Source organism: Microcaecilia unicolor, chromosome 11 (assembly GCF_901765095.1).
Source record: "Microcaecilia unicolor chromosome 11, aMicUni1.1, whole genome shotgun sequence".
NCBI lineage: Eukaryota > Metazoa > Chordata > Amphibia > Gymnophiona > Siphonopidae > Microcaecilia > Microcaecilia unicolor.
In genome coordinates this window covers 37144480-37170364 of record NC_044041.1, presented here as the reverse complement: position 1 = coordinate 37170364, position 25885 = coordinate 37144480, and the positions used below count along the sequence as shown (strand labels likewise).

General features: G+C 52.2%; 1 protein-coding gene across 1 annotated transcript in view; it reads right to left on the bottom strand.

The window, feature by feature from the left end:
• WDR66 (WD repeat domain 66) overlaps window positions 1-25885 on the bottom strand; it is a 428322-nt gene that overhangs the window by 378502 nt on the left and 23935 nt on the right. The window contains exon 2 of the mRNA XM_030218324.1: window positions 11015-11359. Within this exon, the coding sequence (XP_030074184.1) occupies window positions 11015-11359 (345 nt within the window). The remainder of the gene's footprint in view (window positions 1-11014; window positions 11360-25885) is intronic.

The following is a 25885-nucleotide window of genomic DNA, read 5'->3' as shown; positions in this document are numbered from 1 at the left end:
ACCACTCTGGAATGGAGCGACCACTCGTGCGGTTGCATGACTCTGCTCAGTCTGTCGGCCAGACTGTTGTTTACGCCTGCCAGGTACGTGGCTTGGAGAAGCATGCCGAACCGACACGCCCAACGCCACATACCGACGGCTTCCTGACACAGGGGGCGAGATCCGGTGCCCCCCTGCTTGTTGACGTAATACATTGCAACCTGATTGTCTGTCCGAATTTGGATAATTTGGCAGGACAGCTGATCTCTGAAAGCCTTCAGTGCGTTCCAGATCGCTCGGAGCTCCAGGAGGTTGATCTGCAGATCCTTTTCCTGGAGGGACCACAGACCCTGGGTGTGAAGCCCATCGACATGGGCTCCCCACCCCAGGCGAGATGCATCCGTCGTCAGCACTTTCGTGGGCTGCGGAATTTGGAATGGACGTCCCAGGGTCAAATTGGTCCGTATGGTCCACCAGAGCAGTGAAGTGCGGCAACTGGTGGAGAGGCGGATGACATCCTCTAGATTCCCGGTGGCTTGGAACCACTGGGAAGCTAGGGTCCATTGAGCAGATCTCATGTGAAGACGAGCCATGGGAGTCACATGAACTGTGGAGGCCATATGACCCAGAAGTCTCAACATCTGCCGAGCTGTGATCTGCTGAGACGCTCTGGTCTGCGAAGCCAGGGCCAAGAGATTGGTGGCCCTCGCTTCGGGAAGGTAGGCCTGAGCCGTCTGGGAATTCAGCAGCGCTCCTATGAATTCCAGAGACTGAGTTGGCTGGAGATGGGACTTTGGGTAATTTATCACAAACCCCAGCAGCTCCAGAAGTTGAATAGTGCACTGCATGGACCGGAGGGCTCCGGCCTCCGAGGTGTTCTTGACCAGCCAATCGTCGAGATATGGGAACACGTGCACTCCCAGCTTGCGTAGGTAGGCCGCTACCACCACGAGGCACTTTGTAAACACTCGTGGGGCAGAGGCGAGCCCAAAGGGCAGCACACAATACTGAAAGTGCCGTGCGCCCAGGCGGAATCTGAGATACTGTCTGTGAGCTGGCAGTATCGGGATGTGAGTGTATGCGTCCTTTAAATCCAGGGAACATAGCCAATCGTTTTTCTGAATCATTGGCAGAAGGGTGCCCAAGGAAAGCATCCTGAACTTTTCTTTGACCAGGAATTTGTTCAGGCCTCTCAGGTCTAGGATGGGACGCATCCCCCCTGTTTTCTTTTCCACAAGGAAGTACCTGGAATAGAATCCCTGCCCTTCCTGCCCGGGTGGTACGGGCTCGACCGCATTGGCGCTGAGAAGGGCGGAGAGTTCCTCTGCAAGTACCTGCTTGTGATGGGAGCTGAAAGACTGAGCTCCCGGGGGACAATTTGGAGGCAGGGAGGCCAAATTCAGGGCGTATCCGTACCGCACTATTTGGAGAACCCACTGGTCGGAGGTTATGAGAGGCCACCTTTGGTGAAAGAATTTTAACCTCCCTCCGACCGGCAGGTCGTCCGGTACGGACACTTGTAGGGCGGCTATGTTCCCATGGATCCAGTCAAAAGCCCGTCCCCGGCTTTTGCTGTGGAGGCGCAGGGGGCTGCTTAGGCGCACGCTGTTGACGGGAACGAGCGCGCTGGGGCTGTCCCTGTGCCTGACGAGGCCTTCGGGCCGGCTGGTTGTACCTACGCTTCGCAAAAGAATAGGGTGCAGCCTGCCGAGCCCGGGAAAAACGCCCGCCCGCGGGGGCGGGTGCTGAAGGCGCCCGGTGGGAGAGCTTGTCGAGAGCGGTTTCCCGCTGATGCAGTTGGTCAACCATCTGCTCGACCTTCTCGCCAAAAATATTATCCCCCCGGCAAGGGACGTCAGCCAGTCTCTGCTGGGTGCGGTTGTCCAGGTCAGAGGCACGCAGCCATGAGAGCCTGCGCATCACTATACCTTGGGCCGCAGCACGAGATGCCACGTCACAGGTGTCAAAAATCCCCCTGGACAGGAACTTTCTGCACGCCTTCAGCTGCCTGACCACCTCCTGATAAGGCCTGGACTGCTCCGGCGGGAGCTTATCGACCAGGTCCGCCAGCTGTTGCACATTGGTCCGCATGTGGATGCTCATATAGAGCAGGTAAGATTGGATGCGGGTCACGAGCATGGAGGATTGGTAGGCCTTCCTCCCAAATGAGTCCAGAGTGCGAGACTCCCGCCCCGGGGGCGCCGAGGCGGTATCCCTCGAACTCCGTGCCCTCTTGAGAGCAGAATCCACGACCGCTGAGTCATGGGGCAACTGGGGCCGCATGAGCTCTGGGTCAGAGTGGATCCTGTACTGGGACTCTGCTTTCTTGGGAATGGTGGGGTTAGTTAGTGGTCGCACCCAGTTCCGAAGCAGCGTCTCCTTCAGGACATTGTGCAGCGGTACCGTGGAGGACTCTCTAGGTGGTGATGGATAGTCGAGGACCTCGAGCATCTCGGCCCTCGGCTCTTCCACAGAGACCACGGGAAAGGGAATGCTTATAGACATATCCCGCACAAAGGAGGCAAAGGAGAGCTTCCTCTCCGGTGACGGCGTGGGGTCCGAGGGAAGGCCCGTAGACTCCTCTGAGGAGAAATATCTCGGGTCCTCCTCTTCCCCCCACGAGTCCTCATCCTCGGTATCGGACATTAGCTCATGTAGCTGAGTCCGGTACCGGGCCCGGCTCGACGTCGAGGCACCAAGGTCTCGGTGTCGTCGAGCGGTGGACTCCCGCGCCGGCGGGGACGGAGCTCCCTCCATCGACGTCGACGGGGACTCCACCTGCGTGGCGGTCGAGACCGGCACCGCAAGCGGCGGCGGTGTCGACAGCCCCGGCGCCGGGCTAGAGCTCGCCGGCGCCACAGTCATCGGCGCCGGGGGCGCAAGCACCCCCGACGCCGGCACAGCCTGGCGCATCAGCCCTTCCAGGATCCCCGGAAGGATGGCTCTGAGGCACTCGTCCAGGCCCGCTGCCGGGAAAGGCGGTGGGGCCGGTAAGGGTGTCGGTGCCAGAAGCTGCTGGGGGCCAGGAGACGGCACCGAGGTGCCGGAACCCCGACGCGTCGGTACCTCCACCACCGACGGAGATCTCTCCTCTCTGCGATGACGCTTCGGCGTCGACTCCTCTTCAGGGTGCACCGAGGGCTCCCGGTGACGGCGCTTCTTATCTTTTTTCCGGTGCACGTCACCGGTGCCGGAGGGCATGGAGGAGGAGGAGGTCGATCCCCCTCGGTCTCGAGGTACCGGGTCCGACAGGGTTCGGTCCCGTGGCTCACGAGTTGAGGGAGTGACCGGGGCCGACTGCCCACGCGGCCTCTCAACCCCACTCTCACCGGCGGACCGGCGGGCCAACGGGACCTGTTCTCCTGGGGTCGCTGCCATCGGTGCCGATGTCTCGGGCATCGATACCGGTACCGAAGAACCGGCCTTCGATACCGATGCCGTCGAGGTCGACGTCGAGGGGCCGGCGCAAGTTCCAAAAAGACGGTCCCGCAGAACTTGCCTCGCAACCTGAGTCCGTTTCCGGAGACCGAGACACAAAGCGCACGACTTGAGATTGTGCTCCGGCCCGAGGCACTGGAGGCACCAAGCGTGGGTGTCGGTCTGCGAGATCGGCCGGCCGCAGCGACCACACTTTTTAAATCCACTCGGGACCTTCGAGGACATCGACGGAAAAATCGCGTCGGCGAAGTCAAAGTCGGCAATGGTGGCTAAAATCACACCACGAAAAAATCAACCGACCGAGCGGCCACTAGGCCGCAACGTGGCGTCCCCGCTAGAAAGCGAGGGAAAAGGGGAGCGCGTGCTCCACACGCGCAAAAAAAAATTTCTTTTTTTTTTTAAAACAATACAAACAAAAAACAGAGGGAACCGAACGGTCCAAGCGACGATCCGCGTAAACGCGGTCGAAAATCCGGCGGCTGAACAGAGAGAGAGGCAAACGCACCACTCTCTCAGTCGCGGGAAAAAAGTAACTGGCGGGAGCGGTCGCGCACGGGCGGGAAGGCGGCCGCGCATGCGCGGTGGGCGTGGCCTGCGTGCCGACCGTCCCGCGAAGCTTCTTCCGGTTGGTGGGGGCTGCCGCGGACGTCAACCCAGTCGTGAGAACAAGCAGCCTGCTTGTCCTCGGAGAACCTTTAGAACCCACTGACCGGAGGTAATCTGGGCCCACCTCCGATAAAAATGCACTAAACGAGCTCCCACTGGTATCAGAGGCTGGGCCAAAAATCTTCATTGGGCAGGGCAAGAGGAAGACGGAAAGAAGGATCCTGCGTTTCTACCCCCTCTCCGAGTTCCACAAAAGGACTGACTTCTCTGAAAAAAACTGGACCGCTGAACCAGAGCCACTCTACCAGGTCTAAAGCAATGAAAATCACAGCACCAACCACGGCTCAAAAATGTTCCACGTCCAGTCACTTGAGGTCGATCCTCAGGCAGTCGCGCTACCTTAGTGTCTCCTAAACTGCATACCAACTTGTCCAGCTCATCTCCAAATAACAGAGAACCCTTAAAAGGAAATTTACTGAGCTTAAACTTAGAAGCCGCATCTGCCAGCCAGCCAATCTCGAAGCCACAGAGTCTTACGCGCAGCCACGTTCAAAGCCATAGACTTAGCCGAGGCTCTCAGTAAATCATACAAACCATCCGCCAAAAAGAGCAAACCCATCTCAATCTTAGCCACTTCAGAATCAGTAGCAGACAGGTCATCCAAACTCATGTCCAGGACCTTCTCGGACCAATGATAACAAGCTCTAGCTACCAAGGAACCACAAATAGATGCTTGCACAGTCAAGGCAGAGACATCAAAATCACTCTTTAACAGACTCTATACAGCGGTCCTGAACATCCTTAAGGGCCGTGCCGCCATCTATGGGGACCGTATTACGTTTAGTAACCGTGAAGACCACAGCATCCACAACTGACAGCCTCAAAAGAGACTTGTTCGAGTCCGAAACTGGATAGAGTCGAACCATAGATTTAGCGGAGCGAAAAGAAGAATCTGGCACATCTCACTGTGCCTGAATAATGTCCTTAACATCTTGATGCACAGGAAAGGTCTTACCTTGTGCCATGTTCCCTACCTCAATGCAAGCGGCATCCTCATGCTGCACAGGGTCCTGTCGACACGCCCACTTGACTGGCACAGCCCTCAGCCATGTGTGTGTGGTTCTTCTCTGGCTGCAGGCTCCTTGATTGCTTTGCTTCCATGCACCTGGCTCTGCTCTCTCTCTGCCTGGCTTCCAGGCTCCTTCATTGCTTTGCTTCCATCCACCTGGGTCTGCTCTTCCTCTGCCTGGCTTCCCTTGCTTCTCTCCTATTGGTCTTCCGGTTCCTCCTTCCCCTGCTCTTGTCCTACGGCTATGCCCCTTCTCCCTGCTGATGTCAGACGCCAGCACTTTATCAGCTGAGCTCTCCCTAGCTTTGGCTTCTACCTTGGTAGGTGTTACTTGCTCAGTAGTGTGCTTCTCCTCTGGTTTGCTCTTCGTTACTAATTCTGCCTGTACCTGGATTATTCTTGTGTCTGCTGCCTGCCTACTGACCTTGCCTGTACCAGGATTACTCTCGTGTCTGCTGCCTGCCTCCTGACCTTGCCTGTACCTGGATTACTCTCATGTCTGCTGCCTGCCTACTGACTCTGCCTGTACCTGGATTACTCTTGTGTCTGCTGCCTGCCTACTGACTCTGCCTGTACCTGGATCACTCTCTTGCCTAGCACCCAGATCTTAAAACCTCCCAATACCGGTGCCGAAGAAAATGAAGAAACCGCAACTGCCTCCAGCTAATTTTTTACAGCAGTGAAGTATTTGTAGCATCCGCTCGCTCCTAGATCCCGCCGCTCACAGACTGTACAGTGGTGAAGCTTCTCTGCCATGATGCATTTTTTTTCACTGCTGCTCCGAAACCGGCAAAAAGAAGAGAAGAAGCCAGCCACTAACAAGTAAATAGCAGGAGCTGCTTTGCTCATTTGTACCGCCGAACAGCTAATCAGCTCTTTTTTTGCTGCGGCTGCCTCTTCCTGCCTACACCGCTCTTCCCTTGAAGAGACTGAGGCAAAGCATTTAGGAGCAGAGTGAAGAGGCTGAGGCAAAACACTTAGGAGCAGAGTGAAGAGACTGAGGCAAACACTTAGGAGCAGAGCATCATTTGGATGCTAGGGAGGACATGGAGGGAGGGACCTGGCCACCTGAGTGTGACACCCCCGAGGCTGTTAGAGACCCCCGTGGACCTCAGCATCCAACTACAGGTAAATACGCCGGATGCACAGGAGAATAAACTACCACACTTAAAAGACCAAACTCTGTTCACCAAAGCTATACTGTATAGAAAAAAGAGAAACAGAACAAAGCGAGAGAAACGAGACTGAAGGGCTCACCACTTTCCACCTGCTGGAGACTGAGAATACTGGATCTGCCTCTAGCTGGCAGGGACTCTTATTGGCTCTCCCTAGAGTCAGAGTTCTCAGTCTCCACCTGCTGGAAGGCGTGCACAACCCATCAGTCACATTCTGGACCGGTCTGGAGGGACGCTAAGGAAACAGAAAAACATCTTTTCTTTTCTGAAAATAGCTATTTTCTAGATGTTTTGTGTTCAAAACATTTATCTTTTTGGTCCATTTTTGAAAAACAAAAATACCATCCAAGTGAAAAACGTAGAAAAACAAACCACTGGGACATAGGAGGAGCCAACTTTCCTAGTAGACTAGCCACAAAGGCATCCCAACAGAGCAGCGGGGCACGCTAGGGGGCACTGAAGTGGACTTCACATAAAAGGCCCTAAGTACACATCTCACCATTAAATTATCTGGTGAAACCTTCAAAACCCACAAAAAACCTAACTAAACACCACTACAATAGCCCTTATGGTTGAAGGTGTCACCTATATGTGGGTAGAATGGGCTTTGGGAGGCTGACACTTTCCACCACAAGTGTAATAGTTAGAGTGGATTATGGGCCTGGGTCACCTTCTCTACAGTGCACTGCACTGTCCACTAGGCTATTCCAGGAACCTGCTTGCTGCTCTAATAGGACTGGCTATAACATCTGAAGCTGTGATTGAACCTGATATGTACTGTTTCATTTACATCTTTGCGGGGTGAGAGAGGGTCAGTGACCACTGAAAGAGTAAGGGGGTGACATTCCTTTATTTCTGCAGTGGTCATCTGGTCATTTAGGGCACTTTTTTGTGACTTATTTATTAATAAAACAGGTCTAGTCTAGACCAAAACGTCTAACTTATAGCCCTAGGTTTTTTGTTTTGTTCCATTATGGCAGAACACCCAGATCCCACCCTTAACACATCCATGACATGCCCCTTTGTGATCTGAACGCACTTCTGATGGATTTCATTAAAAAAACATCTAAAAACTGGTTTTGAAAATATAAATTTGGATATTTTTGTAAAAAAAATGTCTAAATGAAGATTTATGCTACTTTTTGGACATTTTTCTCTTTTGAAAATGAGCCCAGTGGAGGGGCATTTTTTGATATGACATCTAAGTCCAATTTTAATCCGAATAGGAAAGTCATTGTCAAAAAAGAAAAACATCTTTTTTTTTTTTTAAATACTGTTCTGAACAAGGTTTTGTGCTTGGACGTTTGTCATCTCCCCTACCTCAACGCAAGCGGCGTCCTTGGGCTGCGCAGGGTCCCGTCGATATGCACACTTGACTGGCACTGCCCTGAGCCACGTGTATGTAGTTCTTCTCTGGGTTTGTTCAGAGAGTGGTGGTTGTAGGCTCCTTAATTGCTTTGCTTCCATGCACCTGTGTCTGCTCTCTCTCTGCCTGGCTTCCCTTGTTTCTCTCCTATTGGTCTTCCGGTTCCTCCTTCCCCTGCTCTTGCCTTAAGGCTGTGCTCCTTATCCCTGCTGGTTCCTGCTGATGTCAGATGCCAGCACTTTATCAGGTGAGCTCTTCCTGGACTCCATGCTTCGGCTTCTACTTTGGTAGGTGTTACTTGGACAGTAGTTTGCTTCTTATCTGCTTGTCCCTCATTGCTGACTTTGCATGTACCTGGATTACTCTCTTGACCTGCTGCCTGCCTACTGACTTTACCAGTGCCTGGATTACTCTCTTGCTTGTTGTTTACCTATTGACATTACCTGTACCTGGATTACTCCCCTGCCTGCTGCTTGCCTGTTCCTAGATTACTCCCCTGCCTGCTGCCTGCCTATTGACTTTGCCTGTACCTGGACCACTCTGTTGGCTGCTGCCTGCCTGGCCGATACGTTCACCACCTCACTTCCAGTCCTGCAGGCCACCCACACCTATGTGCTCAACCTCTGTGAAAAGGCGGGTCAGCACAAGTGAAACCAGGGTTGTCTGGCCGCCAAGCAGAACCTGGTCCGAGTACTGGGCTCAGCAGAACTACTTGGTACAAGAACTCACAAGTCTGACACGTTTTGTTTTTTGGTCCATTTTATAAAACAAAAAACGAATAAGAGCAAAACGTAGAGATTCATGCCACCGGGATGTAGAAGGAGCCTGCATTTTTAGCAGACCGGTCCCCCAGACATCCCAGGAGAGCAATGGGGCACCCTAGAGGGCACTTCTGTGCACTTCATAAAAATGCTCCCAGGTACACATCTCACCTTTGCTCCCTTTATCTTGTCCCATGAGCCCTCCAAACCCACTGCTCACACTGTACACCACTACGGGTGAAGGGGGCACCTATATGTGGGTACAGTAGGGTTTTGGTGTCCCTGGGAGGGGTCACAGTTTAACCACAAGTGTGACAGGTAGAGGAAGATAGAGACCTGGGTCCCCCACTGTGTAATGCACCAACCACTACACAACTCCAGGGACCTGCATGCTGCTCTAATAGACTTGACTTTAACATCTGCAGCTGTCATAGAGACTGGTAAATCATATTGTTATCCAAATTTGGGGGGGGTATTGGAGTCACCCCCAATTCCCTCCACTGATCATCTGGTCATTTAGGGAACCTTTTTGTGCCTTATTCATTCTGAGAACAGGTCTAGACCAAAACATCTTGGTTTTAGTCCTGGACGTTTTTGTTTTGTTCCATTATGGCTGTAAAACATCCAAGTGTTAGGCACGCCCCCTTGTGATTTGAATGCACTTCTGACAGACTTCATAGAAAAACATCTAAAAATAGGTTTATGCTTTATGCCACTTTTTAGATGTTTTTCTCTTTTGAAAATGAGCCCCATAGTAACATTGTATGTGATCGCTGATAAAGACCTGCATGGTCTAGCCAATCTGCCAAACAGCCAAATTCATTATCAAATTATGATTAAACCAACAATCCATCAGTAATTACTAACAATGTTTTACTCACTAAATTCAACTTTAAGATGTCTTCCTCACCCCCACTGGGATACACTGTACCCGCACTCAAAGCATATGATATGAATGTGGTATAAAATACGTATACTTGATCCTGATCTGTCATTGCTATTTTCGAAACACAGACTGTAGAAGTCTGTCCAGTACCTGCGCTATTTCCCCACTGCCGGGGTTGCTGTGTAAGGAGAAATTAGGCCTTACCTGCTAATTTGCTTTCCTTTAGTCCCTCCAGACCGGCCCAGAAAGTTACCGATGGGTTGTGCACGCCTTCTAGCAGGTGGAGACTGAGAAAAAAACTGTGACTCTAGAGAGAGACAATAAGAGCCCTTGCCAGCTAGAGAAAGATCCAGTTGCAAAGTACCAAGGCAGAAAAGAACCGTCTGTGCATCCAAAACCCTGAGCAGCCACCAGCACCTTGCCAGCACACAGAGAAAATAGTGTCCCCATAACATGCCCCTGAATATCACAGATTGGAAGGGACATAAGCAACCACAGAAATATGGCTTGAAATGAGAGGTTTGATTTGCCTCTAATTCTGTTATTCATGTTTTAGGTTTTTATGGGGGGGGGGGGGGGTTCATAAGAAACCGTAAACAAGCAAAACAGCTCCCAAGAAATAACCACGAACAACTACCAAAGAAACTGAATATCTGAAGGGAGGGATCTGGGCCGGTCCGGAGGGACTAAAGGAAAGCAAATTAGCAGGTAAGGCCTAATTTCTCCTTCCTTAGCGTCCCTCCGGACCGGCCCAGAATGTGACCGATGGGAAGTAACAAAGCAGTAAGATCATGGGAGGGACCCTAGCAGCCCCACCGAAAAAATAGAGAAGTACAAGAATGAGACTGAAGGGCTCGCCAACTTCCACCTGCTGGAGACTGAGATTACTGGATCTTTCTCTAGCTGGCAAGGGCTCTTATTGGCTCTCTCTAGAGTCAGTTTTTTTCTCAGTCTCCATCTGCTGGAAGGCGTGCACAACCCATCAGTCATATTCTGGGCCGTTCTGGAGGGACGCTAAGGAAGCATCACTGTTGTCTATCATAACACATCAACAGCCATGATGAGTTCCTTTGTTTGTTTTTATACCATCCTCTTTCTATTTAGGGATCCTTTGTGTCTAGCCTAGGCATTTTGGAATTCTGTTACTGTTTTTGTTTCTACCACCTCCACCAAGAGGATATTCCAGACATCCTCCGAGAGGATATTCCAGACATCCTCCACTCTCCTAACATTACCATCCTTCAACCTCAATTCATTTTCTCTGGTTCTACTGCCTCCCTATCTGTGGTGTGAGGTTATTAAATGTTTACTCCTAGAAAATGAAAATGAAATTTGGTATATATCCCACTTGTAATAAGTGAGATGGTGTGAAAAAAAACAATATAAACATTGCTATTCCTATTAAGTTTTCCATTTTTACCACCCGTAGCTCTAAAACTAGCCCCAGATGTCTATGTTTAACATCCAGCACTCGTTAATATCACAGTAAAATCAAGCACAAACTAGGATCTGCTATCAAACAACAGTGAAACAAACCACCTAAAACACTGCTGCCATTTTTGTGGAAGTACAGAAAAGCGGTGGATATTGCTTTCCTCAACAGAAAATCAAATAAAGCACTAACATCAGACACCTTCTTTGTCTCAATTTCCACAGAAGGTTACAAAGTGAAACTATCCCACTAGTAAACTGATCTATATCTCAAAAAATTGTCTTATGTAGGTTTTTTCTTACACTGAAGTCGATCTCATCAGTCCTGGAGGTGGCAGCATATACTAAGGAGTCTTCAGGAGAACCTGTCCAGATGATGGTTTCTTCTTCTATAACTCCTTCGCTTACTTCACTTTCTTCCACACTGTAACTTTCCTGCCCTGCTGAGGGTTCCCTCTTTTCATTCCATGAGACCGATTTACTCTTAGGCTTCTGTGCACTCCCAGTTGGTGACATGTCATTAGGTGTTTCCATAGGATGCTCCTCAATCTCCTGTTCCTGCTCTCCTGCATCTGTTGATTTTTCATCCATTTCATTTTCTCCAGATATTTCTTCATTTGGATTTCCATTGGTATCATCCATAGTATCCTGCAAATAATAGTTGTTTTTAAATATACAATGTAAAAGTTAAATATTTAAGCCTCTATTTCACACATTTTTCCAATTTTCACTGAAATTTCTCAAACGGATGCTATAAATCTACAGTCATCAACCTTTTTTAATTTGGTACCTGTTCAAGAGCTGTGAGAGAATCAGGGAACTCAGCAAAAATTAATCACAATTTAAAAATAAATTTTGGCCCATCTGTTTCCTCCCTTTGGGCTTCCACTTCAATAAGAACTGGCTTCTATTGGGGCTTAGCATGAATAGTCTTCAAAAACCCAAAGGCAAAGTAGAGTGGACCAAAAAAAATATCCTGCAAGCAACATGAAGAAATACACTTTTATTGACAAAGCACCATTAATAAAAAGACCCAACTACGGGGCCGTGCTTCGGTGGAGAACCACCTGCTTCAGGGGTCATAAATGCTCTGTCAAAATGTATTATGGGTCATGGAAAAGTGATCCAGTAGAGCTGGTGAAGCCAAACTGGAAAAGCGTCAATATAAATTGATAGAGGGACATCTGCCCACCTGGAATTGCTACAAATCACTGCAAAATGCATTTTCAAGTGTTTTTTTACAGTGTTTGGCAGCGATATTTAGAGATTGCAGGTAGGTAGATGTTCCTCTATCGACTGTGATGATTTATTTCCATTTTTTAAGTTTTTTATAAAATGGTCTCCTGAGAATTAAATCAGGATGTTTTTACTTCAAATTTAGGGGCCCTTTTAGTAAGGTGCACTAATGGGTGTCTTATCATTTAGCATGTTTTAAATCTGTTAGCATATCTTAGTAAAGGTAAAATTATGTATCATACCTGATAATTTTCTTTCCATTAATCATAGCTGATCAATCCATAGACTGGTGGGTTGTGTCCATCTACCAGCAGGTGGAGATAGAGAGCAATCCTTTTGCCTCCCTATATGTGGTCATGTGCTGCCGGAAACTCCTCAGTATGTCGATATCCAAGCTCCATCCGCAGGACTCAGCACTTAGAGAATTACACCCACAAAGGGACACTCTGCCCAGCTCACCACCGTCGAAACGGGGAGGGGAATTAACCCAGCTCATCCCCACACAAGTGGGGGAGGGGAATCTGTCCAGCTCATCCCCGCGGAGCGGGGGAGGGACACCACCCCGCCGATGTGGGGGGATCTGGCTTATCCTGCAACCGCAACCGCGGGAGGAGCTGACTGACCCTAACACCGCCGAAGCGGGAGGGAGCGCCGGCAGAATTTATGTCTCAATCCAGCCCCGTAAAACGGAGGGGAGAGGAATGCAGCAGCTCACTGTAACACAAACTCGTCTCAACTCTTGAAGAATCCAATTGAAAAAACTTGAACACGAAGTCCTCCTGAACAGGAACTGAAGACTAAACTTGAACCTGAAATGCAACAAGAATATAAACAGTACAGATATCTGGGAGGGGCTATGGATTGATCAGCTATGATTAATGGAAAGAAAATTATCAGGTATGATACATAATTTTACCTTCCATATCATCATGCTGATCAATCCATAGACTGGTGGGATGTACCGAAGCAGTACTCACCCAGGGCGGGACATTGAAATCCCTGACCGCAACACTGAAGCTCCAAACCGGGTCTCCGCCCGAGCAGCCACAGTCAAGCGGTAATGCCTGGAGAAGGTATGGGCCGATGCCCAAGTTGCCGCCTTGCAAATCTCTTCCAAGGAGACGGACCCGGCCTCTGCCATCGAGGCCGCCTGAGCTCTAGTGGAGTGAGCCTTCAGCTGGATAGGCGGCACCTTCCCCGCGGCCACATAAGCCGCTGCAATGGCTTCCTTGACCCATCTTGCCACTGTAGGCTTAGCAGCCTGCAGACCCTTACGAGGACCTGCAAACAGGACAAACAGATGATCCGACTTCCGGAAATCATTGGTCACTTCCAAGTATCTGATGATGACTCGTCTCACATCCAGATATTTGAGAGCAGAGTATTCCTCTGGGTAGTCCTCTCTACGAAAGGAAGGGAGACAGAGCTGCTGATTCACATGGAAGCGAGAAACAATCTTGGGCAGGAAGGAAGGCGCTGTGTGAATAGTCACTCCTGCCTCAGTGAACTGCAGAAAAGGCTCTCGACATGAGAGTGCCTGGAGCTCGGAAACTCTTCTGGCTGAAGTGATAGCCACCAAAAAGACTGCTTTCAACGTCAGGTCTTTTAGAGATGCCCTCGACAAGGGTTCAAAAGGCGGCTTCTGCAAGGCTCTTAGCACCAGGTTGAGATTCCACGCAGGCACCACTGAGTGCAGAGGGGGGCGCAGGTGATTAACTCCCTTGAGAAAATGCACCACATCTGGCTGCGAAGCCAGGGAAGCACCCTTTAGGCGGCCCCTGAAACAAGCCAGAGCCGCTACTTGGACTTTAAGGGAACTGAGCGACAGGCCTTTCTCCAGACCTTCTTGCAGGAACGCCAACACTGAAGAAATTGGAGCAGTGAAGGGAGAAAGTGAGCCTGCTTCACACCACGCTGCAAAGGTACGCCAAACCCTGGCGTAAGCAGTAGAAGTAGAGCGCTTCCTCGCTCTCAGCATAGTGGCGATGACCTTGTCTGAGAAGCCCTTCTTCCTCAGACGCTGCCGCTCAATAGCCAGGCCGTAAGACCAAAGGGGGAGGGATCCTCCATCACCACGGGACCCTGATGCAACAGGCCCTGCTCCACTGGCAGTCGCAGAGGGTCGTCCACTGAGAGCCTGATCAAGTCCGCATACCAGGGACGTCTGGGCCAGTCCGGACCCACCAGGATTATCCGGCCCGGATGCTTTGCCACCCGGTCTAGCACCCTGCCCAACATGGGCCAGGGCGGGAACACATAGAGAAGCTCCTGTGTCGGCCACTGTTGGAGAAGAGCATCTACTCCCAGGGATCGAGGGTCCCGTCCTCTGCTGAAAAAGCGCGGCACTTGGCAATTGGCCGATGACGCCATCAGATCTAGGCTCGGCTGGCCCCAGCGCTTCGTGATGTCCAAGAACGCCTGAGCCGATAACTGCCACTCTCCGGGATCCAAGGTATGGCGACTGAGAAAGTCCGCCTTGACATTCATGACTCCGGCAATGTGGGCCGCTGACAGCTGCTCCAGGCTCGCTTCCGCCCACTGGCATAGATTCATGGCCTCCTTGGCTAGAGGGGCGCTCTTGGTACCTCCCTGGCGGTTGACATAGGCCACAGCCGTGGAATTGTCCGACAGGACCCGTACTGGCTTCAACGCCAGTATCGGTAGGAACTGCAATAGCGCCAACCGAATGGCTCTGAGTTCCAGGAGGTTGATAGACCACTTTGCCTCTGCAGGAGACCAGAGCCCCTGCGCTGTCCTTCCCAAACAGTGGGCTCTCCAGCCCGTCAAAGAGGCGTCCGTCGTGACGACAATCCACTCCGGGGTCACAAGAGGCATCCCTGCAGACAACTTGTCTGTCTTCAGCCACCAGCTCAGCGCCTTGCGCACTGCTGGGTCCAAGGGAAGGCGCACAGCATAATCCTCCGACACCGGAGTCCAGCGCTGCAGCAGAGAGTGTTGTAGTGGTCTCATATGAGCCCTGGCCCAGGGCACTACTTCCATCGTGGCCGTCACAGAGCCCAACAGCTGCACATAGTCCCAAGCCCGAAGCAGAGAGGCTACTAGGAACTGGTCCACCTGAGCCTGAAGTCTGACAATCCGATTGTCCCGGCAGGAACACTCTGCCCACTTGGGTGTCGAATCGAACTCCCAGATACTCCAGGGACTGAGTCGGGCGCAGCTGGCTTTTCTCCCAGTTGATGATCCACCCCAGGGAGCTCAAAAGAGCAAACCACCCGGTCCACAGCTTTGCCGCACTCTGCATAAGAGGGGGCTCGGATCAACCAGTCGTCCAGATAAGGATGGACTTGTACTCCTTCCTTTCGCAGGAAGGCCGCGATGACCACCATTACTTTGGAGAAGGTCCGCGGAGCAGTAGCCAACCCGAACGGGAGGGCTCTGAACTGGAAGTGTCGGCCCAGGACTGCAAAACGCAGAAAGCGTGATGAGGAGGCCAGATGGGAATATGCAAGTACGCTTCCTTGATGTCCAAGGATGCCAGGAACTCCCCTGCCTTCACTGCCGCTATAACAGAGCGGAGAGTCTCCATGCGAAAGTGCCGAACTTTCAAGGCCCGATTGACCCCTTTGAGGTCGAGGATAGGCCGTACAGAACCTCCTTTCTTTGGTACCACAAAGTAAATGGAGTAACGTCCCTTGCCAAGCTGATTTTCTGGCACCGGAACGACCACACCCAGGCGGATCAGATTGTCCAAGGTCTGCTGCACTGCCACAGCTTTGACCGGAGACTTGCAGGGAGAGAGTACAAACCCGTCTCTTAAGGGTCGGCAGAACTCTAGCTTGTAGCCGTCTCTGATGACTTCCAGCACCCAAGCGTCTGAAGTTACCCTGGTCCACTCGCCCAGAACGAGGACAGGCGTCCTCCAATCTGCACTGGGCCATGGACCAGGACCCCGTCATTGGGGTACGAGACCCTGGGGGAGGACCGGAGGGCGCACCTCCGGGACGGCGGTCTCTGCGAAAGGAATGCTGCTTGGGGGAGAAGTTCCTCTTGAAGGAAGAGGGGGCAGAGGAGCCCGACTTGCCCGGGCGGTACCGACGGGCTTCCTGAAATCGTCCTCTGGAGTTACCGGGGCGAGCACTGGCCCGAGCCCTGACCTCTGGTAACCTCTTGCCCTTAGACATGCCGAGATCGGTCACAATTTTGACCAGCTCGACCCCAAAGAGCAGCTTGCCTTTAAAAGGCAACTTAGCCAGGCGGGACTTAGAGGCGTGGTCAGCAGACCAATGCTTCAGCCAAAGCCACCGCCGCGCAGAGACTGTCTGAGCCATACCTTTAGCTGGATCCAGGGCTGGCCAATCAGCCCTCAAGGAAGGATCCGAGGGGGAAGCCCGCTGCACAATCGTCAGGCACGCCCTGGCCACATAGGAGCCGCAAACTGAGGCCTGCAAACTTAAGGCAGCCGCCTCGAAGGACGACCTTAAGGCCGCCTCCAATCTTCAGTCTTGGGCGTCCTTTAGGGCCGTGCCACCTTCCACTGGCAACGCCGTTTTCTTAGTCACCGCAGTGATTAAAGAATCCACGGTAGGCCAAATAAAGGCCTCCCGTTCACTTTCAGGCAAAGGATAGAGGCGGGGCATAGCCCTAGCCACTTTGAGGCTCGCTTCCGGGACATCCCATTGAGCCGAAATTAAGGTGTGCATGGCATCATGCACGTGGAAGGTTCTAGGCGGGCGCTTCGTCCCCAGCATAATGGCGGAGCCAACAGGGGCTGAGGGAGAGACGTCCTCTGGAGAGGAAATCTTCAAAATGCTCATGGCCTGCACTAACAGGTTGGGCAAATCCTCTGAGCGAAAAATCCGCGCTGCAGAGGGGTCATCCGCTCCATCCGAGCGGGAATCCGTCTCCTCCAAGGAATCCCCAAAGGACCGTTGGGAGAACTCAGATACACTGCCCTCATCTACATCAGAGGAGACAGAGTCCTCTAAGGCCTGGGAATCCACCCGAGGGCGTTTACTTCCGGGGGCCTCAACCCCTTTATCGGCCAAGGGAGCAGGGGCAGCGTTTTGCATAAGGAAGGCCTGATGCAGCAGCAAAATAAACTCGGGGGAGAAACCCCCCAGACTGTGCACTTCAGCAGCCTGGGCCACAGCCCTAGACGCACCCTCAACCGGCGCTCGCAAGAGCGGGGGAGAAACATGCTGCGCATCCAAGATGGCGTCCGGTGCGACACTCCGCGAAGGAGCCGCGCGGGAAGAACGGCGCTTAACTTTAGCTGCTTTTTTGCCGTCGCCCAAATCAAGGGCGGCTATGGCATTAACGTCTCCCAGCTCAAGGGCGGCCCAAGAAGAAGCCGTCCGAGCAGAGTGGCCGGCCAAGATGGCGGAGGCGAGCAGCGGGGATGGGTGTTTATGGCGGGAAAAACCGCCACACCGGAGGAAGAACCGGGACACTGACCGGCCTCCAAACTGACACCCAACAAGGGCGAATCAGAATTTAAGACCCCCGCATCCCCGCTAGAAGTGCACATGCGGTCCGGGGAGCGATTCTTCGCGCCCTCGCCCTCCGACGCCATAGGCCACGTGGAGATCGATCGGGGAACCCCCTGCCCGCTATAAAAAGGTAAAAATTACCTGCTTCTCGCTCCGAGCTGTAACGAACTGGTGTCCCAGTGAGTAGCTGCAATAAACGTTTAATAAACGTTGAAATAAACGCCTTAAGGACGTCCAAAATTTTTTTTTTTTTTTTTAACGGAGCCAGCGGGAGGGGGGAGAAAAGGAGGGACCTGGCACCACCAGGTTTGCACTTGCTCAAGAAGAGCCCTCAACCCCAGGTACTCAACAAAACCTAAAAATTAGGCTTGGAGACCTAGCCAGAGCTGCTGCTGTGTGTGACCACCACCTGCTGAGATAGAGAACATACTGAGGAGTTTCCGGCAGCACATGACCACATATAGGGAGGCAAAAGGATTGCTCTCTATCTCCACCTGCTGGTAGATGAACACAACCCACCAGTCTATGGATTGATCAGCATGATGATATGGAAAGGACCCCTTAAAAAATTTTCATTGTTTATAAGGCTTTTGAGCACCCCTACATCTGTACAATTACATTTTGGTGGTGATTTTGAAGAGTTTTAAGGTTTTAAAGAAACAGTGATCTTTGACCTGCCCACCATGCACATAAACCTCCAAAGAACAAGGTTAGGATTGATTTGCTGAAGAACCCTTGGGAAGACGGTCCTGCCAGGCTATGAGTATTTTTCTTGAATTGGTATAATTTTATAACTGTTTTGCGAGTTTATTTAGGGGCCCTTTTACTAAGCTGTGGTAGGGGCTACCGAATGGGTAGCACGTGCCAAATCAGCCCTACCGCCGGGGTAGCGGGGAGCCTGGCAGTTCTGAGTTGGCACATGCAGTTTCCCACGTAGAAAATAATCTTCAATTTCTACCAGGGGGCATGCCTGGCAGTAATTGGCAGCTCGGCCACATTGTTGCACGCTGCCTGATTACCGCACGAGTAGCGCATGAGCCCTACCCGCCTACTAAATAGTGCTATAAGGGCTCAGGCAGTAAACAGCCGCATGCTTCAATTTTAATATTACACACAGCCATTTACTGTTCCATTTTTTACATAGTAACATAGTAGATGACGGCAGAAAAGGGCCTACACGGGCCATCCAGTCTGCCCAACAAGATAAAGCGAATGCTACATACAGTGGTGGAAATAAGTATTTGATCCCTTGCTGATTTTGTAAGTTTGCCCACTGACAAAGACAGGACAAGCCATAATTGAAGGGTAGTTATTGGTAACAGGTGAGAGATAGCACATCACAATTAAATCCGGAAAATCACATTGTGGAAAGTATATGAATTTATTTGCATTCTGCAGAGGGAAATAAGTATTTGATCCCCCACCAACCAGTAAGAGATCTGGCCCCTACAGACCAGTAGATGCTCCAAATCACTCGTTACCTGCATGACAGACAGCTGTCGCAATGGTCACCTGTATGAAAGACACCTTCCACAGACGCAGTGAACAGTAGTCCAACTCTAACCTCTACAAAATGGCCAGGAGCAAGGAGCTGTCTAAGGATGTCAGGACAAGATCATACACCTGCACAAGGCTGGAATGGGCTACAAAACCATCAGTAAACGCTGGGCGAGAAGGAGACAACTGTTGGTGCCATAGTAGAGAAATGGAAGAAGTACAAAATGACTGTCAATCGACAAAGATCTGGGCTCCACGCAAAATCTCACTCTCGTGGGGTAGCCTTGATCCATGAGGAAGGTAGAAATCAGCCTACAACTACAAGGGGGGGGAACTTGTCAATGATCTCAAGGCAGCTGGGACCCACGGTCACCACGAAAACCATTGTAACACATGACGACATAACGGATTGCAATCCTGCAGTGCCCGCAAGGTCCCCCTGCTCCGGAGGCACATGTGACGGCCCGTCTGAAGTTTGCCAGTGAACACCTGGATGATGCCGAGAGTGATTGGGAGAAGGTGCTGTGGTCAGATGAGACAAAAATTGAGCTCTTTGGCATGAACTCAACTCGCCGTGTTTGGAGGAAGAGAAATGCTGCCTATGACCCAAAGAACACCGTCCCCACTGTCAAGCATGGAGGTGGAAATGTTATGTTTTGGGGGTGGTTCTCTGCTAAGGGCACAGGACTACTTCACCGCATCAATGGGAGAATGGATGGGGCCATGTACCGTACAATTCTGAGTGACAACCTCCTTCCCTCCGCCAGGGCCTTAAAAATGGGTCGTGGCTGGGTCTTCCAGCACGACAATGACCCAAAACATACAGCCAAGGCAACAAAGGAGTGGCTCAGGAAGAAGCACATTAGGGTCATGGAGTGGCCTAGCCAGTCACCAGACCTTAATCCCATTGAAAACTTATGGAGGGAGCTGAAGCTGCGAGTTGCCAAGCGACAGCCCAGAACTCTTAATGATTTAGAGATGATCTGCAAAGAGGAGTGGACCAAAATTCCTCCTGACATGTGTGCAAACCTCATCATCAACTACAGAAGACGTCTGACCGCTGTGCTTGCCAACAAGGGTTTTGCCACCAAGTATTAGGTCTTGTTTGCCAGAGGGATTAAATACTTATTTCCCTCTGCAGAATGCAAATAAATTCATATACTTTCCACAATGTGATTTTCCGGATTTAATTTGTGATGTGCTATCTCTCACTGTTACCAATAACCTACCCTTCAATTATGGGCTGCTCATGTCTTTGTCAGTGGGCAAACTTACAAAATCAGCAAGGGATCAAATACTTATTTCCACCACTGTACCTGTAGAAGGTATTCTCCGAGGACAGCAGGCTGCTTGTTCTCACTGATGGGTGATGTCCACGGCAGCCCCTCCAATCGGAACACTTCCCTAGCAAAGGCCTTTGCTAGTCCTCGCGCGCCGATGCACACCGCGCATGCGCGGCCGTCTTCCCGCCCGAACCGGCTCGTGTTCGTCAGTCCCATATGTAGCAAAACAAAGGCAAGGGAAGACACAACTCCAAAGGGGAGGCGGGCGGGTTTGTGAGAACAATCAGCCTGCTGTCCTCGGAGAATACCTTCTACAGATATGTAACATTCGCTTTCTCCGAGGACAAGCAGGCTGCTTGTTCTCACTGATGGGGTATCCCTAGCCCCAGGCTCACTCAAAACAACAACCATGGTCAATTGGGCCTCGCAACGGCGAGGACATAACTGAGATTGACCTAACAATTTATCCAACTAACTGAGAGTGCAGCCTGGAACAGAATAAACATGGGCCTAGGGGGGTGGAGTTGGATTCTAAATCCAACTTGTAACCACTCGCCTCCACCTACCCTCCTCTCTTCCTTCCCGTTCACATTAATTGATTTGATTTGCTTACTTTATTTATTTTTTGTCTATTAGATTGTAAGCTCTTTGAGCAGGGACTGTCTTTCTTCTATGTTTGTGCAGCGCTGCGTACGCCTTGTAGCGCTATAGAAATGCTAAATAGTAGTAGTAGTAGTAGTAGATTCTAAATCCCGAACAGATTCTGAAGCACTGACTGCCCGAACCGACTGTCGCGTCGGGTATCCTGCTGCAGGCAGTAATGAGATGTGAATGTGTGGACAGATGACCACGTCGCAGCTTTGCAAATCTCTTCAATAGTGGCTGACTTCAAGTGGGCTACCGACGCTGCCATGGCTCTAACATTATGAGCCGTGACATGACCCTCAAGAGCCAGCCCAGCCTGGGCGTAAGTGAAGGAAATGCAATCTGCTAGCCAATTGGATATGGTGCGCTTCCCCACAGCCACTCCCCTCCTGTTGGGATCAAAAGAAACAAACAATTGGGCGAATTGTCTGTTGGGCTGTGTCCGCTCCAGGTAGAAGGCCAATGCTCTCTTGCAGTCCAATGTGTGCAGCTGACGTTCAGCAGGGCAGGAATGAGGACGGGGAAAGAATGTTGGCAAGACAATTGACTGGTTCAGATGGAACTCCGACACAACCTTTGGCAAGAACTTAGGGTGAGTGCGGAGGACTACTCTGTTGTGATGAAATTTGGTGTAAGGGGCCTGGGCTACCAGGGCCTGAAGCTCACTGACTCTACGAGCTGAAGTAACTGCCACCAAGAAAATGACCTTCCAGGTCAAGTACTTCAGATGGCAGGAGTTCAGTGGCTCAAAAGGAGGTTTCATCAGCTGGGTGAGAACGACATTGAGATCCCATGACACTGTAGGAGGCTTGACAGGGGGCTTTGACAAAAGCAAACCTCTCATGAAGCGAACAACTAAAGGCTGTCCTGAGATCGGCTTACCTTCCACACGGTAATGGTATGCACTGATTGCACTAAGGTGAACCCTTACAGAGTTGGTCTTGAGACCAGACTCAGACAAGTGCAGAAGGTATTCAAGCAGGGTCTGCGTAGGACAAGAGCGAGGATCTAGGGCCTTGCTGTCACACCAGACGGCAAACCTCCTCCATAGAAAGAAGTAACTCCTCTTGGTGGAATCTTTCCTGGAAGCAAGCAAGATGCGGGAGACACCCTCTGACAGACCCAAAGAGGCAAAGTCTACGCTCTCAACATCCAGGCCGTGAGAGCCAGAGACCGGAGGTTGGGATGCAGAAGCGCTCCTTCGTCCTGTGTGATGAGGGTCGGAAAACACTCCAATCTCCACGGTTCTTCGGAGGACAACTCCAGAAGAAGAGGGAACCAGATCTGACGCGGCCAAAAAGGAGCAATCAGAATCATGGTGCCTCAGTCTTGCTTGAGTTTCAACAAAGTCTTCCCCACCAGAGGTATGGGAGGATAAGCATACAGCAGACCCTCCTCCCAGTCCAGGAGGAAGGCATCCGATGCCAGTCTGCCGTGGGCCTGAAGCCTGGAACAGAACTGAGGGACTTTGTGGTTGGCTCGAGATGCGAAGAGATCTACCAAGGGGGTGCCCCACACCTGGAAGATCTGTCGCACTACACGGGAATTGAGCGACCACTCGTGAGGTTGCATAATCCTGCTCAACCTGTCGGCCAGACTGTTGTTTACGCCTGCCAGATATGTGGCTTGGAGCACCATGCCGTGACGGCGAGCCCAGAGCCACATGCTGACGGCTTCCTGACACAGGGGGCGAGATCCGGTGCCCCCCTGCTTGTTGATGTAATACATGGCAACCTGGTTGTCTGTCTGAATTTGGATAATTTGGTGGGACAGCCGATCTCTGAAAGCCTTCAGAGCGTTCCAGACCACTCGTAACTCCAGGAGATTGATCTGCAGATCGCGTTCCTGGAGGGACCAGCTTCCTTGGGTGTGAAGCCCATCGACATGAGCTCCCCACCCCAGGAGAGACGCATCCGTAGTCAGCACTTTTTGTGGCTGAGGAATTTGGAAAGGACGTCCCAGAATCAAATTGGACCAAATCGTCCACCAATACAGGGATTTGAGAAAACTCGTGGACAGGTGGATCACGTCTTCTAGATCCCCAGCAGCCTGAAACCACTGGGAAGCTAGGGTCCATTGAGCAGATCTCATGTGAAGGCGGGCCATGGGAGTCACATGAACTGTGGAGGCCATGTGGCCCAGCAATCTCAACATCTGCCGAGCTGTGATCTGCTGGGACGCTCGCACCCGCGAGACGAGGGACAACAAGTTGTTGGCTCTCGCCTCTGGGAGATAGGCACGAGCCGTCCGAGAATCCAGCAGAGCTCCTATGAATTTGAGTTTCTGCACTGGGAGAAGATGGGACTTTGGATAATTTATCACAAACCCCAGTAGCTCCAGCAGGCGAATAGTCATCTGCATGGACTGTAGAGCTCCTGCCTCGGATGTGTTCTTCACCAGCCAATCGTCGAGATATGGGAACATGTGTATCCCCAGCCTGCAAAGTGCCGCCGCTACTACAGCCAGGCACTTCGTGAACACTCTGGGCGCAGAGGCGAGCCCAAAGGGTAGCACACAGTACTGGAAGTGACGTGTGCCCAGCTGAAATCGCAGATACTGTCTGTGAGCTGGCAGTATCGGGATGTGTGTGTAGGCGTCCTTCAAGTCCAGAGAACATAGCCAATCGTTTTCCTGAATCATGGGAAGAAGGGTGCCCAGGGAAAGCATCCTGAACTTTTCTTTGACCAGATATTTGTTCAGGGCCCTTAGGTCTAGGATGGGACGCATCCCCCCTGTTTTCTTTTCCACAAGGAAGTACCTGGAATAGAATCCCAGCCCTTCCTGCCCGGATGGCACGGGCTCGACCGCATTGGCGCTGAGAAGGGCGGAGAGTTCCTCTGCAAGTACCTGCTTGTGTTGGAAGCTGTAAGACTGAGCTCCCGGTGGACAATTTGGAGGTTTTGAGGCCAAATTGAGGGTGTATCCTTGCCGGACTATTTGGAGAACCCACTGATCGGAGGTTATGAGAGGCCACCTTTGGTGAAAAACTTTCAACCTCCCTCCGACCGGCAGGTCGCCCGGCACTGACAACTTGGATGTCGGCTATGCTCTGCTGGAGCCAGTCAAAACCTCGTCCCTTGCTTCTGCTGGGGAGCCGAGGGGCCTTGCTGAGGCGCACGCTGCTGACGAGAGCGAGCGCGCTGGGGCTTAGCCTGGGCCGCAGACTGTCGAGAAGGAGGATTGTACCTACGCTTACCAGAAGAGTAGGGAACAGTCTTCCTTCCCCCAAAAAATCGTCTACCTGTAGAGGTAGAAGCTGAAGGCTGCCGGCGGGAGAACTTGTCGAAAGCGGTATCCCGCTGGTGGAGCTGCTCTACCACCTGTTCGACTTTCTCTCCAAAAATATTATCCGCACGGCAAGGCGAGTCCGCAATCCGCTGCTGGATCCTATTCTCCAGGTCTGAGGCACGCAGCCATGAGAGTCTGCGCATCACCACACCTTGAGCAGCGGCCCTGGATGCAACATCAAAGGTGTCATACACCCCTCTGGCCAGGAATTTTCTGCACGCCTTCAGCTGCCTGACCACCTCCTGAAATGGCTTGGCTTGCTCAGGGGGGAGCTTGTCCACCAAGCCTGCCAACTGCCGCACATTGCTCCGCATGTGTATGCTCGTGTAGAGCTGGTAAGACTGGATTTTGGCCACGAGCATAGAAGAATGGTAGGCCTTCCTCCCAAAGGAGTCTAAGGTTCTAGAGTCCTTGCCTGGGGACACCGAAGTATGCTCCCTAGAACTCTTAGCCTTCTTTAGGGCCAAATCCACAACTCCAGAGTCGTGAGGCAACTGAATGCACATCAGCTCTGGGTCCCCATGGATCCGGTACTGGGACTCAATCTTCTTGGGAATGTGGGGATTACTTAATGGCTTGGTCCAGTTCGCCAGCAATGTCTTTTTTAGGACATGATGCATGGGTACTGTGGACGCTTCCTTAGGTGGAGAAGGATAGTCCAGGAGCTCAAACATTTCAGCCCTGGGCTCGTCCTCCACAACCACCGGGAAGGGGATGGCCGTAGACATCTCCCGGACAAATGCCGCAAAAGACAGACTCTCGGGAGGAGAAAGCTGCCTTTCAGGGGAGGGAGTGGGATCCGAAGGAAGGCCATCAGACTCCTCGTCAGAGAAATATCTGATGTCCTCCTCCTCCTCCCACGAGGCCTCACCATCGGTATCAGACACAAGTTCACGGACCTGTGTCTGAAGCCGTGCCCGGCTCGACTCCGTGGAACCACGGCCACGGTGTGGGCGTCGAGAGGTAGACTCCCTCGCCCGCGCCGGCGAAGCTCCCTCCGCTGACGTCGTCGGGGAGCCTTCCTGGGAGGCGACCGCAGTCGGTACCGCAAGCGACACCGACGGAGACCTCACCCCGGGCAAGGGGCCAGCCGGCGCCTCACTCGACGGTACCGGTGGCGCAAGCACCCCCGGTACCGGAGGGGAAGGGCGCAACAGCTCTCCCAGGATCTCTGGGAGAATGGCCCGGAGACTCTCGTGCAGAGCGGCTGTAGAGAAAGACATGGAAGCCGATGCAGGTGTCGATGTCAGAGTCTGTTCCGGGCGTGGAGGCTGTTCCGGGCGTGGAGGCTGTTCCGGGCTGTCCAAAGTGGAGCGCATCGACACCTCCTGAACAGAGGGTGAGCGGTCCTCTCGGTGCCGATGCCTACTGGATGCCGACTCCCTCGGCGACCCAGAGCTCTCGGTACCGATACGGGAAGGAGACCGGTGTCGATGCTTCTTTGACTTTTTCAAATGAAGCATGTCACCGGAGCTTCCCGGTACCGATGAGGAGGACGTAGAATCCAGCCATCGCTTCCTCGGGGCCGAGGCTGGAGAAGGTCGGTCTCGGGGGGGGGCTGTACCGCAGGAGCCCTCAGGGTAGGGGGAGACCCACCCGAAAGCTCACCGCCACCAGCAGGGGAATGGACAGCCCTCACCTGCACTCCAGTCGAAGCACCACCGTCCGACGACATCAGCAGAAGTGGAGGTCCCGGTACCACCGACGCCAACGCAGCCTTCCGATGTCTTGGCCCCGATGCAGAGGGTCGATGCCTCGATGCACTCGATGCAGTC